We start from the raw sequence: 20,939 nt of genomic DNA on the forward strand, positions 1-20,939 counted from the left end.
ACAACAGGACATGGCTACATAATAATCACTTAAAACCCACGTGTGCGGACAATTCTTCTCACAGAACATTGTGAATCTCTGGAATTTTCTGTTCCCCAAGGATGGTGGATGCCAAATAGTTAGATATTTTTAAGGTGGAGATAAGCATTTGAAAGATTGAGGTTAACGGGAACTGGCACGGCAGACAAGCTGGGACCAGCATGGACTGGCCAGGATCATATTGAAAAGCGGGACAAGCTTGGATCATTAGTCTACCTCCTTGCTTATTGTGATCTTGAAACTGTATGTTTATTTCCTGTGTCTCAACATCCCACTGTATACAAATATTTAATGGTATAACTGCATTTAATAAATATTCGATGCCCTCTCACCAATCCCCACTCATCTACCTTCCCCCTCACCTGGACTCACCCATCACTTGCCAGCTCTTCCCCTATCTTCTTATTCTGGCTCCTGCCCCTTTCTTTTCTAGTTCCAAAGTACCGACTGTCCATTTATGATGCCTGTCATGTTGAGTTCCTCCAAAATTTTGTGCGTTGCTGATTTTCAGCGTTTGCGGAGTCTCTTCTTTCAGCATTACCTTTCTGCTCACGAAAGGACTCCATTTCATCTTTTACATCCACCCCCTTCTTGCACACTTACTTCCCTTTGCAGAGACTAGGCATTCTCCTCAAAGGTGACTTTCCCACATTACCTACTACAATATAGGAGGCCATTTGGCCCATCGTGTCTATGCTAACTTTCAACAAAGCAATGGTTCACACATTAGTTCCATTCCCCCTCTCCTATTTGCCCAGCAGTTTTCCAACCCATTTGCCTTCAATTCCCTTTGATTCTTTTACCACTTATTAAACCAAAGAGTAATATATAGTAGCCAATTAGCCTTTGGAATGTGTTAAAAAAAATAGAGTTGCCAACAGAATCCCCTTGATTAAAGGGAGGATGTTCAAAATCTACACAAACAATTCCTTAGGCCAGCATTGAACCCAGGTTCCTGGAGCTCTGAGTGCTGACGGCTGGGTTGAGCATTGCTACAGGTAGGTTTCACACCCAGTTTCGGAAGTTTACTCACAGAATTTAGTATGAAGTAACTTGCACTCCCTGTGGGTGAGGTTGTTCACAGGGCACTGCTGCACACAGTATTCGCATTGTCATGTATAAGTAAAGTTACTCATACTGTTTAGTGCCAAGTTGCAAGTTTCTCCCACTGAGGTTGGAAAGTTACACAGATTGCTGGCTGTGAAGAAGCTCACACTCTGAGCATGCCTCACATGCTATGGATCACAGAGTCAAATGGAGATACAACACAGAAATAGGCCCCTTGGCCCATACACTACATTCCAACCATCAATAACCTATTTAAGCTAATGCTACATTCATCTTTTTTTTCTCCCCATATTTTCATCAACTTTCCCCCAGTTCTACCACTCACCTACACATTAGGGGCAAATTGTAGTGCTCAGTTAACTTACCTTCCTCCACATCTTTGGGATGTGGGAAGAAATCAAAGCACCCAGAGGAATCTCAATTGATCTCAGAAAGAATGTGCAAGCTGCACTCAGACCGAACCTGAGGTCAGAATTGAACCAAGGTCTCAGTTGCTGTGAGGTGACACCTCCTTACTAGCTGCACTATTGTGCCACCACACAAGCATGCTGTTTAAAGGTTCAAAGGTTCATTTATTATCGAAGTATACAACTCTGAAATTCTTCTTCTCCAGATAGCCATGAAACCAAGAAAGAAAAGAACAGCGACACAAACACCAATCCCCAAATCCCCTTCCCCCACATCAAAAAACAACAGAAATGGAACAGGAACATCGACCCCCTAATTCACTTTTCCCTACACAAAAAAAAACAAGAAAGATCAGGCAAGAAACAGAAAATATACAAAACTATAATACTGAAGAAAAAGTCCATAGTCCATTTGCTGCCATCATCTTCCTTCAGGAGTATTTGAAAATTCTTGACTATGTATGGTGTATAATCATTCACATGTCTTGGTGTAAAGGTACTCCTAATGCCTAATGTAAAGGCACTGGATCTTCCTGGGTACACAATTGCTCATAATACATTTACAATCTTTCTCACTTTGCTAGAGCACATCCTCTCATGCTCCTTATAAATTTCAAAGTGCAATGTGAATGTAAAAATTATTATCTGTATAAGACATAACTACCACCAATCTTTCAGCAACGTAAGGGTCTATAAAGGAGGATGGGAACCAGAGTGAAGGGACTCAGCAAAGGACGGATGGTTAAAAAAAAGATGGCGTGCAGTCAGGAAGGGCAGGCGGATGATCAGACAAATTTGCACCAGCAAGGTGCATTAGGGATGCAGAATCAAGAAAGGTAGCTGAGTGCATGGAGTATAAGAGATAAGGTCAATGATATTGATTGCCAGTTATTATGTGGTGGCCATCACAAAATCATGGCTGAAGGATGGTTGTAGTTGGGAGCTGAATGTCCAAGGTTACACATTGTATCGGAGGGATAGGAAGGTAGGCACAGGGGGTGGCATGGATCTGGCATAAATGGCATCAAATCATTAGAAAGATGTGACATAGGATAGGAGATAGGATTCACAAATGACCCTGATGACAGTTCTATCCAGGCCTCCAAAATGTAGCTGGGATATGGACAACAAATTACAGTGGGAAATAGAAAAGATACGTCAAAGTAGCAAAGTTATGATAATCATGGGTGATTTTAACATGCAGGTGGATTGGGAAAATCAGGTTGGTAATAGATCTCAAAACAGTGAACTTGTTGAATGCCTATGAGATGGCTTTTTAGAGGAGTTTGTCGTTGAGCCTACTAGGGGATCAGCTATACTGGATTGGGTGTTATGTAATGAACCGGAGCTGATTAGGGAGCTTAAGGTAAAAGAACCGTGCTCAGTACTTGTGTTTAGTTCTGATCACCTCACTACAGGAAGGATGTGGAAGCCATAGAAAGGGTGCAGAGGAGATTTACAAGGATGTTGCCTGGATTGGGGAGCATGCCTTATGAGAATAGGTTGAGTGAACTCAGTCATTTCTCTTTGGAACGATGGAAGATGAAAGGTGACCTGATAGAGGTGTATAAGATGATGAGAGGCATTGATCATGTGGATAGTCAGAGGCTTTTTCCCAGGGCTGAAAAGGTTGCCACAAGAGGACACAGGTTTAAGGTGCTGGGGAGTAGGTACAGAGATGTCAGGAGTAAGTTTTTTACTCAGAGAGTAGTGAGTGCATGGAATGGGCTGCCAGCGATGGTGGTGGAGGCGGATACGATAGGGTCTTTTAAGAGACTTTTACTAAGGTACATGGAGCTTAGTAAAATAGAGGGCTATAGGTAAGGCTAGTAATTTCTACCGTAGAGGCATGTTCAGCACAACTTTGTGGGCTGAAGGGCCTGTATTGAGCTGTAGGTTTTCTATGTTTCCATGTCTCTATGAACCCTTAGGAGAATGAGTGATCACAATATGATTGAGTTCAACTTGAAATTTGATAGGGAGAAAGTGAAGTCTGACATAGCAGTATTTCAGTGGAGTAAAGGAAATTACAGTGGTGTGAGAGAGGAGTTGGCCAAAGTAAATTGGAAGGAGCTGCTGGCAGGGACGACAGCAGAGGAGCAATGGTGTGCGTTTCTGGAAAAATGGGGAAGGTGCAGGATAGATGTATTCTAAAAGGAAGGAAATACTCAAATGGCAAAACAGTACAACTGTGGCTGACAAGGGAAGTCAAAGCTAACGTAAAAGCACAAGGAGGGCATACAGCAAAGCAAAAATTAGCAGTAAAATAGAGGGTTGGGAAGCTTTTAAAAACCTACAGAAAGCAACTAAAAGAATCATGATGAGGAAAAAGATAAAATATGAAAGTAAGCTAGCAACAGAATCAAGGTGGCAGAACAAGCTTCTTCAAGTCTGTTAAAAATAAAAGAGAGATGAGAGTCAATATAGGGCCACTAGAAAATCAGGCCGGAGAAATAATAATGGAGTACAAGGAGATGGCAGATGAACTGAATGAGTATTTTGCATCAGTCTTCACTGCGAAAGACATTAGCAGTGTGCCAGGTATTAAAGCATGTGAAGGAAGAGAAGTGAGTGCAGTTACTATTACAAGAGAGAAGGTGCTCAAAAAGCTGAAAGACCTAAAAGTACATAAGTCACCCAGACCAGATGAACTGCACACTGGGGTTCTGAAAGAGGTAGAAGTAGAGATTGTGAAGACATTAGTAACGGTCTTTCAAGAATCACTGGATTCTATTATAGTTCCGGAGCACTGGAAAATTGCAAGCGTCATTCCACTCTTTAATAAAGGAGGGAGACAGCAGAAAAGAAGTTATAGACCAGTTAGCCTAACCACAGTGTTTGAGAAAATGTTGGAGACAATTGTTAGGGATGATGTTATGGAGTACTTGGTGACACCGGACAAGATAAGACAAAGGCAGTGTGGTTTCTTTGAGGGAAAATCTTGCCTGATGAGCCTGTTGGAATTCTTGGAGGAATTACAAGTAGGGTAGATAAAGGAGATGCAATGGATGTTGTATATTTAGACTTTCAGAAGGCCTTTAACAAGGAGCCACACATGAGGCTGCTTACCAAGTTAAAAGACTATTGTACTACAGGATAGTTACTGGTATAGTTAGAGCATTGGCTGATTGTTAGGAGGCAGTGAGTGGGAATAAAAGGGTTCTTTGCTGATTGACTGCCAATGACTTGGTGGTGTTCCGCAAGGGTCAGTGTTGGGACCACATCTTTTTATGCTGTATATCAATGATTTAGATGATGGAATAGATGGCTTTGTTGTCAAGCTTTGCAGATGAAACGAAGATTGGTGAAGGGGCAGGTAGTTCTGAGGAAATAGAGAGGCTGCAGAATGACTTAGATAGATTAGGAGAATGGGCAAGAAAGTGGCAAATGAAATACAATGTTGGAAATTGCATGGTCATGTACTTTGGTAGAAGAAATAAATGTGCAGACTAATTTCTATATTGGGAGAAAATCCAAAAATCTAAGATGTGAAGGTTAACTTGCAAGTTGAGTCGGCAGTGAGCAAGGCAAATGCAATGTTAGCATCGATTTCAAAAGTTCTTGAATACAAGAGCAGAAATGTGTTACTGATGCTTTATGGAATAAAGGTGAGGTCTCACCTTGAGTATTGTGAACAGTTTTATGCTTCTTATCTAAGAAAAGATGCAATGGCATTGGAGAGAATTCAGAGGAGGTTCACAAGGATGATTTTGGGAATGAAAGGGTTATCGTATGAGGATCGTTTGATGTCTCTGGGCTTGTACTCACTGGAATTCAGAAGAATGGAGGGGATCTCATTGAAATCTTTTGAATGTTGAAAGGCCTAGAGTCTAGGCCCTAGACAGAGTAGATGTGGAAAGGATGTTTCCCATGGTGGGGGAGTCTAGGACAAGTGGGCACTGCCTCAGGATAGAAGGGTATCCATTTAAAACAGACATGTGGAGAACTTTCATTAGCCAGAGGGAGGTGAATTTGTGGAATTTGCTACCACAGGCAGCTGTGGAGGCCAGGTTTTTGGGTGTACTTAAGGCGGAGTTTGACAGGTTCTTGATTGGCCACAGCATCAAAGGTTACGGGAAGAGGGGCAGGGAGTGGGGCTGAGGAGGGGGAAAAGGATCAGCCATGATTGAATCGATGGGCCAAATGTCTTAATTCTGCTCCTATGTCTTATGGTCTAAACAGAATTCATAGATAGGACTCTATTTGCAGTTACTCTTAGTGTAAAGTTGCTTACACTCCTTCAACTTCTGACGAGGTATAGAAGGTGATCAACTACACAGTCTGTTGTTTCCAGCGCCAGCTTCTTCACTGAATGTGAGGTCATCTCGCGCCATCAGTTCTCACTGTTGTAGCTTGATTTATAAAACAATGGAGTGGTCAATTTGACTCTCTGAGTAATGCCAGCCCTGTGAGCCATACCCCATTACATTCAGCACTTTAAATTATTCCGTGCCATTTTCTACCAGAATGTATCATGTTTTGATGAAATTTAAAAAAAAACATAATTCATACTATTCAGCACAAATGTGTGGGAACCAGTATAATTCAGCTCACTATCCAAGATTCATCTCATTGAACCCTTTACCAGTATTAGAACTTGCAATAGTTGAGAACAAGTTAAGGTTTTCTCACTGGAATAAGATGAGTTAGAAAAAAATATTTGGGTTAGCAAATAGGGACAAGTATTTCAGCTGGTCATTGAACAAGTTTGTGAAAATTGAAGTATTACAGAAAGAGTTAGGATGAGGGTGATAAGAGGTTGTTGGGCAATGACAGCTAAAATTCATGAAGATGGGAGATGTCTATCTCTATCCCTTCCTACCCCATCTGCCTCCATCTGTACATGAGCCTGTCTTCACCTGGATCCACTTATTGCTTGCCAGCTCCTGCCTTGCTCTCACCAGCTCTTAATACTGACCATCTCTTCTTTACATTCTCGGACCTGATGCAGGGTCTCAATTCAAAAGGCTGCCAATCCCATTTTCTCCACAAATGCTGAGTTCCTCCAGCAGTTTGCTTTTTCCTTTACAAAAGAAGCACTTAATTTGGGTTAAAACTGAGCATTTAAAAGGTGACCTTTTAACATGCTACCGTCAAGGAGGAGGTACAGGAGCCTGAAGACACACAGATGAAGTTTTAGAAACAGTTACTTTCCCTCCACCATCAGACTTCTGAACCGACAATAAACTGACCCATGAACACTACCACATGTTTTTACTCTCTTCTTGCACTACTTAAGTAAGTTAAATATACATATATATATTTCTTATTGTAATTTATACCTTTTCTTATTATGTATTGCATTGTACTGCTACCACAAAACAACAATCAGAATCAGAATCAGAATCAGACTTTAATCGCCAAGTACCTGTACACATACAAGGAATTTACTTCTGGCAGATGTTGTCTCTCTGCTCATAACAGATGATAAATATAAATGAAAATATAGATTATACATACATGTAGTGCAATCCAAGTAATAGTTAGCCGACAGTTAACTGGCAGTTAACTGTTCAGCAAAGTGACCGCAGTAGGGAAAAAATTTCTCCAGTGCCTATTAGTCTTAGTCTGGAGGGATCTGAAGCGCCTACCAGACAGAAGCAGTTCAAACAGTCCGTGCGCAGGATGGGAGGAGTCCTTTATGATGTTCCCCGCCCTCTTCATCAACCTGGAAGAGTACAGGTCCACAATAGAGGGCAGGGAGGCTCCAATGATGAGGCTCCAATCTTCATAACATATGCCCATTATATTAAACCTAATTCTGATTGGTGTTCTTGGTAGTCCTTGTCACTTCTCAAATCTGACCTTCCTTTGTTATGAATGTTAATCGGTTAGTTTGCCCTTCTCTCTTTGTAACTACAAAAGAATATAAGAAATAGGACCAAGAATTGACCAGCCAACTCTACAAACCTGCTCTGCTGATTATCAAACTTGTAGCTGATCTCAGTGTCATTTACAAAATCACATCCCTTGATGTCCTTCTGATCTATAAGTCTATCAGTCTCTGTTTCAAATGAGCTAGGTAACTGAGTCTCCACATGCAGAAAGAGGGGGGAGGGAAAGATGTGCAGGAAATGGGAGAGATGTGTTCCACTACCAAGCACATCTTTCCCTCCCCCCCTTTCTGCTTTCCTCAGGGATTGCTCCCTACGCGACTTCCTCGACCACTCGTCTCCCCCATCCCTTCCCACCGATCTCCCTCCTGGCACTTATCCTTGTAAACGGAACAAGTGCTACACCTGCCCTTACACTTCCTCCCTCACCACCATTCAGGGCCCCAGACAGTCCTTCCAGGTGAGGCGACACTTCACCTGTGAGTCGGCTGGTGTGGTATACTGCGTCCGGTGCTCCCGGTGTGGCCTTTTATATATTGGTGAGACCCGACGCAGACTGGGAGACCGTTTCGCTGAACACCTACACTCGGTCCGCCAGAGAAAGCAGGATCGCCCAGTGGCCACACATTTTAATTCCACATCCCATTCCCATTCTGATATGTCTATCCATGGCCTCCTCTACTGTCAAGATGAAGCCACACTCAGGTTGGAGGAACAACACCTTATACACCGGCTGGGTAGCCTCCAACCTGATGGCATGAACATTGACTTCTCTAACTTCCATTAATGCCCCTCCTCCCCTTCTTACCCCATCCCTGACATATTCAGTTGTTTGGTTTTTTTTCTCTCTCTCTCACTCTGCCCATCACTCTGCCTGTTCTCCATCTCCCTCTGGTGCTCCCTCCTCCCCCTTTCTTTCTCCCGAGGCCTCCTGTCCCATGATCCTTTCCCTTCTCCAGCTCTGTATCACTTTCGCCAATCACCTTTCCAGCTCTTAGCTTCATCCCATCTCCTCGGGTCTTCTCCTATCATTTCACATTTCCCCCTCCCCCCACTACTTTCAAATCTCTTAGTATCTCTCCTTTCAGTTAGTCCTGACGAAGGGTCTTGGCCTGAAACGCCGACACTGCTTCTCCTTATAGATGCTGCCTGGCCTGCTGTGTTCCACCAGCATTTTGTGTGTGTTGTTTGAATTTCCAGCATCTGCCGATTTCCTCGTGCTTGGTTTAGAGCAAAATCTGTTATAGATTTCAGCATTTTCCCTACCCCCTACATTATACTAACAGAAATTCCCTGTGGGCTCTCCTTCTCCTTTCTTCAGTGAGGTGGGGGCGGGGTATTGGGGTAGGTCACACTTTATATTCCACAAACTCATGAAAGATTCCAGAAATAGTTGAACTCTCTGAGATGATAATCGGAACATCCAAAACTCTGGAATTCTGGGGTGCAAATCAACAGGTGTGTCAAACTTATCAGCTTTCACCAACTTCTCTGGAACTTATTTCTGAATTCCTTAGATGAGTAACTTTCCAACCTCCTTAGATTTTGCATATTCTTCTTCCAGAGACAAAAGATATTTCTCAGCCAATTTCTCATTTCCTTTTAGAAAATCTCTTGTCTCAGTTTGAAAGAATCCAGATTTGGTCTCACTTATTTTTCTTTTTTCTCTATCTATGAAATATGCTACCATCTGTTTTTAATTCTTTACAATCTGATACCAACTTTAGTACGACTGTTAGAATACATAGTCACAATGCACAGTATGGATCTAGGGTTATGGTTCAATACCCAAGATGCTGAGTTTCTCAACACTTGTCAGTACTCATACATTCTAACATGCTTTGCTTTGTCAATAGTTTGATTCTCCTTTGCTGAGTTCTAAACTATTTCCAATCCTTGGACTTCTACTATTTCTAGTATCCTTAAAAAAAGCACTTCCTTTGGCATAATACCATCTTTAATTTCCCTTAGCAGCCACAGTTGAAACAATTTTCCTATCGGATAATTTTTTTTGCCTTAGAAACATATTTCTTTTGCATTATTTCTTTAAATTGTTACCTTTCAATTAGTTCTCCAAATCAACTACAGTGACTTCATAGTCTTGTTTGTTTGGATTTAAGACACTACTTTTGGATTGATCAATATCACTGTTGAACACAGCATCAAACTGTTGAACATATTATGGTTATTGTTTCCCAACAGGTTCTTTACAGCAAAATCATCTTTCAAGTCTTTCTCGTTGAATAAAACAAGATCTAAAATTTTTCCCAGTAGGTTCCTCATCTAATTGACCCAGAAAAGCTCCTTGTATACACGCCATGAATTATCTTCCTTCTTGTCTCAGTAAATCGAATTCTGGAAGGTAACTGAGCTCCATTTAGTTCAAAATAAAATTGGGGCAATTAGAGTAAAAAAAACTCGATCATATGATTGTCAGTGTTTCCGAAGGCCCTTTTACAACAAGATTTTTCAACTTATTGACTCAAGGAAGCAGCATCATCTCACTATAACAATTATCTCATTATAACAAATTTGATTGGCAGGTGGGGTAGGCGCTTGCCAAAACCTACCAGATTTCCAGATGTCTAGGTGTGCATATAAAATATCACCGCACATCGGAGACCTCTGCCTGAACTCCTCTTCTGACATGGAGCAAAGTTCCTTCCCACTGAGATCTTGGAAGGATTTTCCAATCTGTGGCAGTCGGTACTGATGCTCAGTCCATAAAATCCATTTCTGGACATTTCCTACACTCCACTCCATTGGGTCTGAAAACAAGCAAATCAATGGAATTAATTGCTAGAACTAAATCAATCCAAGGTAATGGCAAGATAAAATGAGTGCCCAGAGTGTATACATAATTCTCTAAATCTAAAGGGTACATTATATTTACATAAAATATGTGATTGAAGTTTGTTTCTTGTATTACATATTCACTGAAACAATTAGAATCACAATAAACTATCGATCATAAGATCCTCAAATAATTCCTCAAATACAGATAATTTTCCTAAATTTGAAAAATTTATGTGTTACCACAAACACATATCACTTCTAGCTGTGTTAGTTAGCAGTCCAGTAGTAATTAGTCCAGAATCTTAAATGCAACAATTTCAGCAGCCATTCCACTGCAGTACTGAAGTGTCTTTGGAATGAGAAGATAAGTCTTCACCAGGAGAACTAAGGGGATTAGGAAGTTAATGCAGGGTTCCCCTGAGACCATTTCCATCAGCAACAAGTACACCTCTTTGAATATTGCTGCGGGAGGTGGGAGTGGGGCACGATGACCCACCAGGGCACAACAGCAGAGGCCAGGCTGGTGTCACTGTGGCCATCTCTGAGGCTCAGTCGGGAAGGGTAAAGTCAGGCAGTGAGGTGTGATAGGGAGACAGGCTATGGTTAGAGGGACAGGCAGGAGATTCTGTGGCCACAAAAGGAATTGTTCCCTCCAGGGTGCTAGGGTCCAGGATGTATCAGAGTGGCTGCAGGAATTCTCAAGGGGGAGGGTGAACAGCCAGAGGTCTTGGTACATATTGGCACCAATGACTTAGGCAACAAAGGAGAAGAGGTCCTACGTAGTGAGCATATAGAGTTAGGGAAGAGGCTGAAGGGAAGGACCTCAAAGGTAGTAATCTCCAGATTACTCCCTGTGCCACAGGCTAGTGCTACAGCAGGTAGGAATGGAGTGATAGCAAAAATGAATGAGTGGCTGTGGAGATGGTGCAGGGGACAGGGTTTCAAGTTCTTCAGTCACTGGAACCTTTTCCGGAGAATGTGTGACCTGTACAAGAGGGAGGTGTTGCACCTGAACTGGAGGGGAATCAATATCCTGGTCAGGAGGTTTTGTAATGTGACACGGGAGGGTTTAAACTAAATTTGTAGGGAGCTGGGAGCTGGAACAGCGCTTCAGCAAGAGAAGAATTGGACTGGAAGGTAGATGTCAGGGAAAGTATTGAAAGCCAAAATTAAAATAATAGATATGATGGGTTGTATAGTTTGAAATGTGTATATTTTAATGCTAGGAGGATTATGGGTAAGGTGATTTTGCTATCATAGTGTACAATATCATAACACCAGATATGCTAATTTGCCAGCAAATGCCAGATCACTTTTTCTCCTACTTATTAAGTACATGGAAAGACTAGCTTCCCACTTTCTCAGTGTTTAGGGTTCTCAGTAAGTGATGGCTGGAATATTACTTGTTTTAAAAGCAAGATGCCCACCAGTGCTCAACAGGATGGGCTAGGGACGGAGAAGAAGGTGGTCTTTGTGTTTCTGGAAAAACATTCAAGAAAAGGTGTAATAGAATCGCAATAAACTATTGATCACGAGATCATATGATAATTCCTCAAATACAGATAATTATGATAACTAACACGAATGTTAACACTATTCAATATAATGAATTCAGCAAGTGTTTACTGACTTATTGCCTCTGTGAATGACTGACACTAGTAAAAGCCAGCTGCTTATATCCTTTAAAGATTAGAAAAGAAATAACTCTTATTTTGGTAACCTGATACCATCAAAATAAACTCCCAGTATCTCTCCCAATAATCCCCACAAATTAGCCTTCTAATACTGGGTAAACTCTGCTCTCTCCCTCTCGGGAAAAGCTGCTACTCTGCCAATTTCTGAGCTTGCCTCGAAGTCCAGAACTGAACCTAATATTTCAGTGAGGCTTGAGAATCAGCACCATTTCATAGTTGACATTATAGAGGAGCATGCCTTTAAGTTACTGACACTATGTAGCAGTGGCTAAACTTGGTCACTGACTGGATCCGAGCAGGGATACATTCAGTAATGGCTCTTCACGCCATTGGTGTCACATCAGAAGTCTTGGTACAGCAGTTGAAGAGGAGGAGACTCTTCAGGGTTGTGGTCCTGATCCAAACACATTTGCAGAAGAAAATCACAGGCAGGAGCCAGGCCCTAAGGAACTACATGCTGAGATACAGGAATGGCCTAATGAGGCCATTCAAATTCACCTTTAACTACCAACTGAACCGAAAGCTTCAAAGAAATACACAGAAAATGCTTGTGGAACTCAGTAGGTTACAGAATGCACCATCACCCATCCACACATAATTCATACCATCTCTACCACTTCCTTTGAAGTTCATTCCATTTACCCACCATCTTCCATGTGAAAAATGTATTTACTCCTCAGATCCCCTTGACATCTTTCTTCTTACCTTAACTCTTTTCCCTCTGGTTTTAGAATCTTCTTTGCTAGGAAAGAGAACTTATCTACATCCCTCATGATTTTATAAACCCTTAACACCTCTCAACCTCATTTGCTTTAGGGAAAACAGCCCCAGCGTATCCAATCTCTCTTTAAAAACAAATCCTTCTAGCCCTACCAACAGCCTTCTCTACACTCCTCCTAGCCTAATCTTATCTGTCCGATGAAGATCATGCCATATGCCTTCTTCATTGTCAAAAGGAAAGAAATTTGGACTTGCAGTTAAAAGCCACAATCCTCAAGAACGCCTGCATTGCTTCACGTTGCCCCACTGTGGGAATGCCACGTGCCAGAATGCATGGTGTCACTTGTGGGCTGTTCCCTGCACATGCTGGACTGGGTTGGTTGTTAATGCAAATGATACATTTCACTACATGTTTCAATGTAGAATTGATAAACAAACTTGAATCTTGAATAGAGTTGAATGTTGAACGTCCAATGAACACATCTGAAGTTCACCGTCATTAAAAGGAAACAGAAATTGCACACTGATAAATAAACACTGTCCCTCTCACGTAAGTGCGTTTAGTTCCTTGTACACCCGTTATCACCACTGCCACTCTCCAACCACTCTAACTGAAGAAAATGTTGATCATTTTTACAAGCACTTTAAAGTTAGCCTCAGGATGTCAGCCAAACCCTTTTCAACAGTATTTTGGTCAAATGCCCACCTGGAAATTATTGTTTCAACAAGTCAGTGTCCCCAGCCTGTTGAATGATAGATTAACATTTTATTAAGGGTTGGGCTGTATTGCTAAACCTCAAAAGGAAATGGATCACTGCTTGCCATCTGTCTTTATATTCAAATTACCTCACCTATACCTATACCTGGGCCCTGGATAAATGGAGTTTAGATAAAGTCAATCCTACCAGTTTCCGCTGGTTTCTTATTACAGATCAGTAACAATAATGGAATGAAAAAATAGACTTACAGTCTTGAATTTTTCCTCTACTCCCATGTACTTCTGTAGCTGCTCTGAACTATGGCTGACATTTAGCAACTTGGGAAAAAAGTTTATCTTCATCTAAAAGTGTCTTGATGACATAAAAACATTATCTTAAGTTTGTTCAATGCACGTGTAATTTTCTGATTTATATTTCCATTACAGTTGGAAGCCTATATATAACTTATTCCAGCGTTTTCTTCCGCCTTATTGGTACTTAATCTAATTTTATTTCATGATTTTCTGAACTAAATATCACTTTAATCCCATCCTTTAATATCAGAACTACTCATCTCTTTTCCACTTTGCCTATTTCTTCTAATAGTTATGTAACGGTGTTAGGGAGTATTCTAGAGCTATGTGAAGATAGCAGATATTAATTCAGTTCTAATGAACCAGCTTTTGATACTGATTGTGAACTGAAAGCAGTAAATTGAAGTTAAATGCAGAGGCTGGCTCACAGACAAAGAGATATGCAAAATGGTGATCACGAGACATTTGTATATGTATCAGCCAAACCTTTAATTCGCTTAAAAGATCCCATTTCACTGTTTTTGAGCAAGGCCTCAGTGTTTTAGCCAATTTTTATTTTTCAGTTAACCATTCTGAAAAGCAGATTATCTGATCGTTCTTACATTAATGTTTGTGGCTGTTTGCTTTGCATAATAGATGTAGTGGTTAAAGTTTGACCACACTCGAAAGTATTTGACTGTATCTTGATTTGGGGCATTCTGAAAGTGACGTCGTAAGTTCCATGTAACTGCAAGTCTTTCTAACAAAGATTTAATAAGTGACAATGCCATGGTTTCATTTATATATCAAAAGATAACAAGTTAACAGTTTAGAAATTAATTGGGTTCTTGCTGTCTGACCAGTATGCTGACAAGAAGCAGTTTGTTGACTACATTGAGCCATACAGATTTTTCCTTCTGTTTGTTCACAGCTTGAGGAATTTATGATTGGTTTCTATGGTTTAAAATTGGTTGGTTGCATACATTAGCCCAAGTATTTTTAACAGCTGATTGCTATCCAATGGTTCTTGCTGGATTATGAGTGCACAGTATCAACTATGAGCAAATGTGACTATGACACACTACATGGTTAATTATTACTCAGTACTCATTCAGCATGATGGATGAACAGCATATGACATATTTGAGGGTTGATCTCACTCATTGTGATCCCTTGAGAAGAGATGAAGAATAAAAGCAAGGTGAACATTCAAAGAATCAAATAGAAGTGTTCAAAATTATGCTTAGTGAGGTGATGGTAAGGCAGATGACCTTAAAACCTCACATTGGAAACCAGAATGTTAGAAAACTTTTATTTTTCATGCTTGGATAATGAGAAGTGCTCCTTTGGACATGAGTCCAAGGCAAAAGCTTTGTTCCTTGAAGATCTGGAGAACTCTTCATTCTAATTCCTGCCCCAATTTGGCAGATAGAAGAGAGGAATGATTGATCTGTAGAATCTTCAACATTTAACAAAAATAAATAAATTTTTAAAAATTGGAATAATTTGAAAAGCCTGGAGAGAGTAGACATGCAGAAGGTGTTTCCAAGAGTGGAAGAGTCTAAGATTAGAAGGCACCATCTAAGGATAGAAGTCCTTTTAGAACAGAGATGAGGAGGGATTTCTTTAGCCAGGTGTTGAATCTGTGGAAATCATTGCCACAGTTTGCTGTGAAAGCCAAGGCATTGGGTATGTTTAAAGCGATGGTTGATAGGTACTTGATTAGTAAGGGTGTCAAAGGTTATGGGGAAACGGCAGGAAAATGGGGTTGGGGAGGAAATAAATCAACCTAGATCAATTGAAGGAGCAGACGCAATGGGCTGATGGCCTGTCATTTTACAGTATAATGGTCTAACTGTCAGATTCTGATGATTGAGGTCCAGGTAATTAAGCATAATTTGGATTGAGAAACAGATTTCAATGCGTAATTCTGTCACAGAATGCTTTTATTTATGTGTCTTGCTCTGATCTTCCCAGATATTCTGACACAAAGGCAATAAAAGCACTTGCAGGGTTACTTATGCTATATGCCAAGTGGATGAATTCTAAAGGATTAGGCCATTGTGATCAAGGGCTATGAAAAATAAATCTTATGAGGGCATGAAGGAGAAAAATGCCTAGCAATGGGGAAAGAGAAAGGAGTAAGATAATGTGGTAAACTATGTATACCTGTCTGGACACGCCCCTCTGCTGACTGCTCCTGTGACTCCTCCCACAGACCCCTGTATAAAGGCGATTGGGGCACTGCTCCTCCCTCAGTCTCCGAGATGTCCTGGTCCCTTTTGATGCTAATAAAAGCCTATCGTTCACTTCCTGTCTCCAAGGGTTATTGATGGTGCGTCAGATATATCGGCCAATTGTCCACACAGCAACATAGAAAATGGACCCAGTTCTCTGGTGTGGCTTCTCTCCGTTCACTTTTGCTTCAGATAGGAGGCAAACATAAGGCCCAAGTGCCTTCTTCAAGCTGTGCTTACTAGCTAGAACTGATCATTAACCCCCAACTCATTTGTTTTTCAAGGAAGAGTGACAATTCCCATAGCATAGTGTCAGATGTGAAACATGCACACTGTCAGACCCTGGTGCAATGCCCACTGTGTGTTGCCTGACATGCTCTCTGTACACAGTTGACATTATAACATTCTAAATGAAGCTGCCCAAAGACTTCATTTCCCAGTCACCTCCCATGGATTTCAGTGCTGTGAGGGACTGTTTGACTGTTGTCTGAAATCAGTGGGGCTTTTAAAGCAGTGGCTCAAAATAGTGGGTGCATTCAGTAGCTTTGGTAACTAGAGGATACAGATTTAACTGGTAGAAGATTTTATGAAATGAACAGCTATGTTGTTGAATGTACTACTTGGAATAGTGACTAAAAAGATTCAGTAGTAACTTACTACAAATGAATTGAATAAATATTGAAAGTGGGAATTTTATGGAGCATTGGGGAGAGACCAGAGAATGGGACTATTAAATTGTTCTATGAAAGAGTTGTCACTACCACAAGGAGTTGAATGTCTTCCTTATGCACTGTTTGTCTTGGATATTCATATATGCTCAATATCTACTTTTGTTGTAAATTGTTCTGAAGCACCTCCTGTGCCTGACGTTGTTGTTTTGATCAATAAATGTTCTTCCTTCTTAAATTGTCCCCATATAATTTAACTTGCCTCTAACCATTGTAATGAGGTCATTAACTGCTCAAATTAAGCTTTTGCAGCTAACATATAAAGTTGTTCAACAGTCAAGTATTAGCTCAGCTGTTGAAATATTGTTAAGTCCAATGTTTATTGTGAGAATGTTCAATATATCCCACCGTTTATGATCAATAAGATGTAGCTGGACAAAGCATGAATGAGGCAATACAGGACCAAATCAGCCAGCAAAGATAGAACCTTGTAACCTGTGAACGTCTTATGTATTCATGTAGAACTAGACAGATAATCAATCTAATATGGAAAGAGGTTACATCTTACAAAATGGTAGTTCAGAAACAATCTGTCATGTGTTAATGTGCCACATTAATCCAACACAAATGATTTTATAAAATTGTCGATCAGTCAACTATGGCACACAATGTATATAAGTGCACTGTGGTACCTAAGATAGGTGCATTTCATGGTGTAGGATTAATCTGGAGCATCTTATTACAATCACTCATTATTACACCAGTCTGCCACATTGTGATTACATTACATTCCAATTATCTGTGCAAAGATCAATCATTCCATAAAAACTACTTATATCAAAAATATTTTAAAAGATGTGAGGTTGAGCACCACAGATGAGAGAAGGATAAAACAAGATTTAGTTTAACACTGCAAGAGGAATGTACTCATGCTCAGGGACAGCTTATGTGAAAAAGTTTCAATAACTGAATTGGTTAGACTTACCAGCTGCTAAACCTAGTCATCTGAGTAACATTCAGTTTCATTTACCTGATGAAATGTTTAGTAGCTTACAGGCTGTTTCTATCTCCTTGAGAACTTCCCCAACCACCATCGTCTGAACCTGTTCTAGGGATCGTTCTTCTATGTGGACACCGTTCTGATAGTCCAGCTCTGTGGTCACACAAAGCTCCTGACTGTCCACTATGGGACATTGTTCTGGCTCTTTGTGTTGCTCTGTCTTCAAGCTGTGGTCCATTTCTGGATGCTCCACCAACCCCTTAGATAGCCACGCACAGTCTTCAGTTAGCAGCATGTCAAAGTAGGACAAGTAGACGGGCAGTGTCCGATCAGGGGTTGAGGGGTTACTGGATGGTTCCACCACTGTCCACTCAAGGCCCTTGGGATGGCTGGGTTTCTCCAGGTTAGTCAGTATTGCATCCTCAAACGCAGTTCGATTCTGATGTAGCATGGTCTGTCGACGACCAGCACTGCCCATCACCTCGAGCCAACTCTTCAAATCTACAGCAAATCCAGAAGAGACAAATGTTTAATAGCATAATAACACCTTCCATAAACTGATGAATATTGACTGCATCACAGCAATGCTGCTCATTGAGCTCATTGGGAGGCTTTAAGCTAGAAACAGGAGATTACAGGGTCAGTCAGTCACTTAAATATCCCAGTAACTCCTGAATGGGCTTTAATGAGCCTTTTACTCATGGGTCAGTTTATATTAATGGCTGATCACGTTAAGTGTGGCTGTTAGTCCAAATAAAGGAACCAAACTGCAGTTTCTTTCTTGTGTAAAGAAAAGCTGCTACTTAAACAGACAACATCTGACGTTCCTTTCACAAGTTTTAATTAAATGCACCCATTTCATTCTTGCAACAATTCTTGTGCCATTTACTGAGTGAAGAGGATTTAGTTCTGGATGGCACCAAGATGAACAGCAGGATTGATCATTCTTAAGCCTAGCATGTCTTTGCTTTAAAGATAGTTTTATGGAAGTTTTTAAATTGTAGTTTTTCATTTTATGTCAGCCACTGAAGCAAAATCAGTTGAATTTAAAATAAAAAAGGGGTGGTCAGTTTGCTGGGGTTACATGCTAATCATCTCAATAGTCAGCGGGAATTAGAAGAATAAATAATATAGTCCAATCTCAGAAGGTTGTAATAGTGCAGGATTTTAAGTTTCTCTGTTGACTGGGATTGCCTCAGTGCAAGGGACTAACAAAGGAGATATTCATAAAGTTCATTCAAGAGGATACTCTGAAGCAGTTTGTAGAAAGGCACAGGGAATCTGTACTTGATCTAATGATACGGAGTGAGGATGGGCAAGTGGTGGAGGTGTCTGTGGAGTGTCTTTTGGATTGGTGATCATAGGCTTCAAGGTAATGGAAAAAGATCATGTTGATCCTCAAGTTTGGGCCCTCGTTTGGCACTTGGTGATTTCATTAGGACCTGGGAGAGACAGATTGGGAGCAGCAACCGGGGTGAGAGGAACAACTTCCGATGAGTGGGAGGCACTTGGAAGTGAGATATTAAACATTCAGAGTCAGCAAGTGCCTATAGAAATAAGCTTAGGAAAGTTTCACCAATGAAGGATATTGAAGATTTGCGCAGGGAAAAGAAGGAAGTGTATGCCAGATATGGAAAATTGATATATTGTGAATCACTTGAGGTTCATCAGGGATTTAGGAGAAAACCTAAGAAAGAAATTACAAAGACAAAAGGGGTCTATGAAATTACCTTGACAAGTGGGATTGTGGAGAATCCTAAAAATGTTATACAGGTAATTATTGTGGAAGTAAGTGGGTAAAGGAGCGAGAAATAAGCCCTTAGGGACCAGAGGGTTAACTATGCATGATTTCAGGAGATATGAGCAAGATTCTAGATAACTACTCCTTATTGGTATTCACTAGAGGGATGACATTGCTACTGGAGAGTTAAAGGAGAAGTACTCTAATACTCTGGAGCACTTTGGCATCAGGGAGAGAAAAAGATAGAAATATTAAAGCATAATAGGCTAGATAAAATCCTAAAACTGCCTGGGATCTACCCTAGCATGCTAAATGAAGTAAATGGGAAGTTTTTTTTACATCTTTGTTAGCCACAGGTGGGGTACCAGAAGACTAGAGGATAGCTGATGTTGACTCTTTGATCAAAAAGGTAAGCTTGTAAACAGGCTGGTGAGTCTTATAACAGAGCTGTGGGTGTTTTTGGAGAAGCTTCTAAATGTAGGATGTATGATCAATTGGAAAGGCAGAGACTGATTAAGAAGAGTCACAGCAGACTTGTGCAGACGCGATTATGTTTCATAAATCTGAATGAGGAGGTAACCGACGTCACTCATGAACGCAACAGTGGTAGATATTGTCTATATGTACCTTAATAAGGCTTTTGACAAAATCTCTTCTGACTGGTCCGGGAGGTTAAGGTACAAAGAATGTGAGTTGTGTTACTGAACTGGATCTAAAATTGGCTGGGTGATAGGAAGCAGAGGGCAATAGTGAAGGGGTGTTTTTATGACTGGAAATCTGTAACAAGCAGTGCTGAGTTCTTTGTTATGGCTTGTAGGTGGTGTGATTATACGCTTGCAGATGACACAAAAAGTGATGGAGCTGTTGATAGCAAAGAGGTTGCTGAAAGTTACAGTGGGATGTAGCTGTGTGGAGCAGTGGCAGGTGGAATTTAATCAAGATGAATGTGAGTAATGCAATATTTGTGTTGTGCATTTTGATGATTCTACATCGTTCAGTAGACCTATTTTGCATACTTCATAGGAGCCTACTCTAGTAATCAATGAGAAAGTAACATTTTCTCTCCTGTCGAAGTTTCCTATACCATCGGGCAAACATGTTAGCTGGGAATGCGCAGCTAAAGTCTGCTTCCTGGCAAGCTGACAAAAAGAAGACACTGTTCAAGTTCAAAGCAGTTTTCGTAGCAAAATATTTCCATCCCTTAACTAACACACACAAGATGCTGGAGGAACTCATCAAAACAGTCCTGAGGAAGGATCTTGGTCTGAAATGGCAGCTGTTCATTCCTGCGTGACCTGCTGAGCTCCTCCAGCAGTTTGTGTGGTTTGCTCAAGATTTCTGGCATCAGCAGAATTTCTTGTGTTTCTATTCTTTAAGTTGTGAACTAATCATGTTGCTTAATAATATTGTAAGCTCCCCACCCACAGTATTAAAGAAGTTTGGAGAGTTACGGTCATTCTAATTAAGATTAACACACTCCCAGCTGCTATGCAGAGAAACCTTAGTCAACAAAGCAATAAAGAGCATCCTTTGAATCCATGTTTGCTTGGTGTCTTATTACTCTCTTACTAATTTTATAGCAGGGCATGTGGAAGTCCAAGGAAATGACACTTCGGTTTCTCTTCTTGTGCTACTCCTCTCATGAAGAAGAGTCCCCTGCTGGAGAATTATCATGAATCTCTTTCTTCTCATGTGGCATTCTGCAGAGGCTCAGTGAGCTGTTTGACAGCTGAAGGGCACTATA

The 20,939-nt window shown here is 40.8% G+C and overlaps 1 protein-coding gene across 1 annotated transcript in view; it reads right to left on the minus strand.

Moving 5' to 3' along the window:
• LOC132381304 (SAM pointed domain-containing Ets transcription factor) overlaps positions 1–17,932 on the minus strand; it is a 40,606-nt gene extending 22,674 nt beyond the window's left edge. The window contains exons 1-2 of the mRNA XM_059950683.1: positions 17,485–17,932; positions 9,919–10,116 (exon numbers count right to left, since the gene is read on the minus strand). Of these exons, the coding sequence (XP_059806666.1) occupies positions 9,919–10,116; positions 17,485–17,932 (646 nt within the window). The remainder of the gene's footprint in view (positions 1–9,918; positions 10,117–17,484) is intronic.
• Between the last annotated feature and the right edge of the window lie 3,007 nt (positions 17,933–20,939).

The sequence above is a fragment of the Hypanus sabinus genome, chromosome 25, assembly GCF_030144855.1.
Source record: "Hypanus sabinus isolate sHypSab1 chromosome 25, sHypSab1.hap1, whole genome shotgun sequence".
Classification (NCBI taxonomy): domain Eukaryota; kingdom Metazoa; phylum Chordata; class Chondrichthyes; order Myliobatiformes; family Dasyatidae; genus Hypanus; species Hypanus sabinus.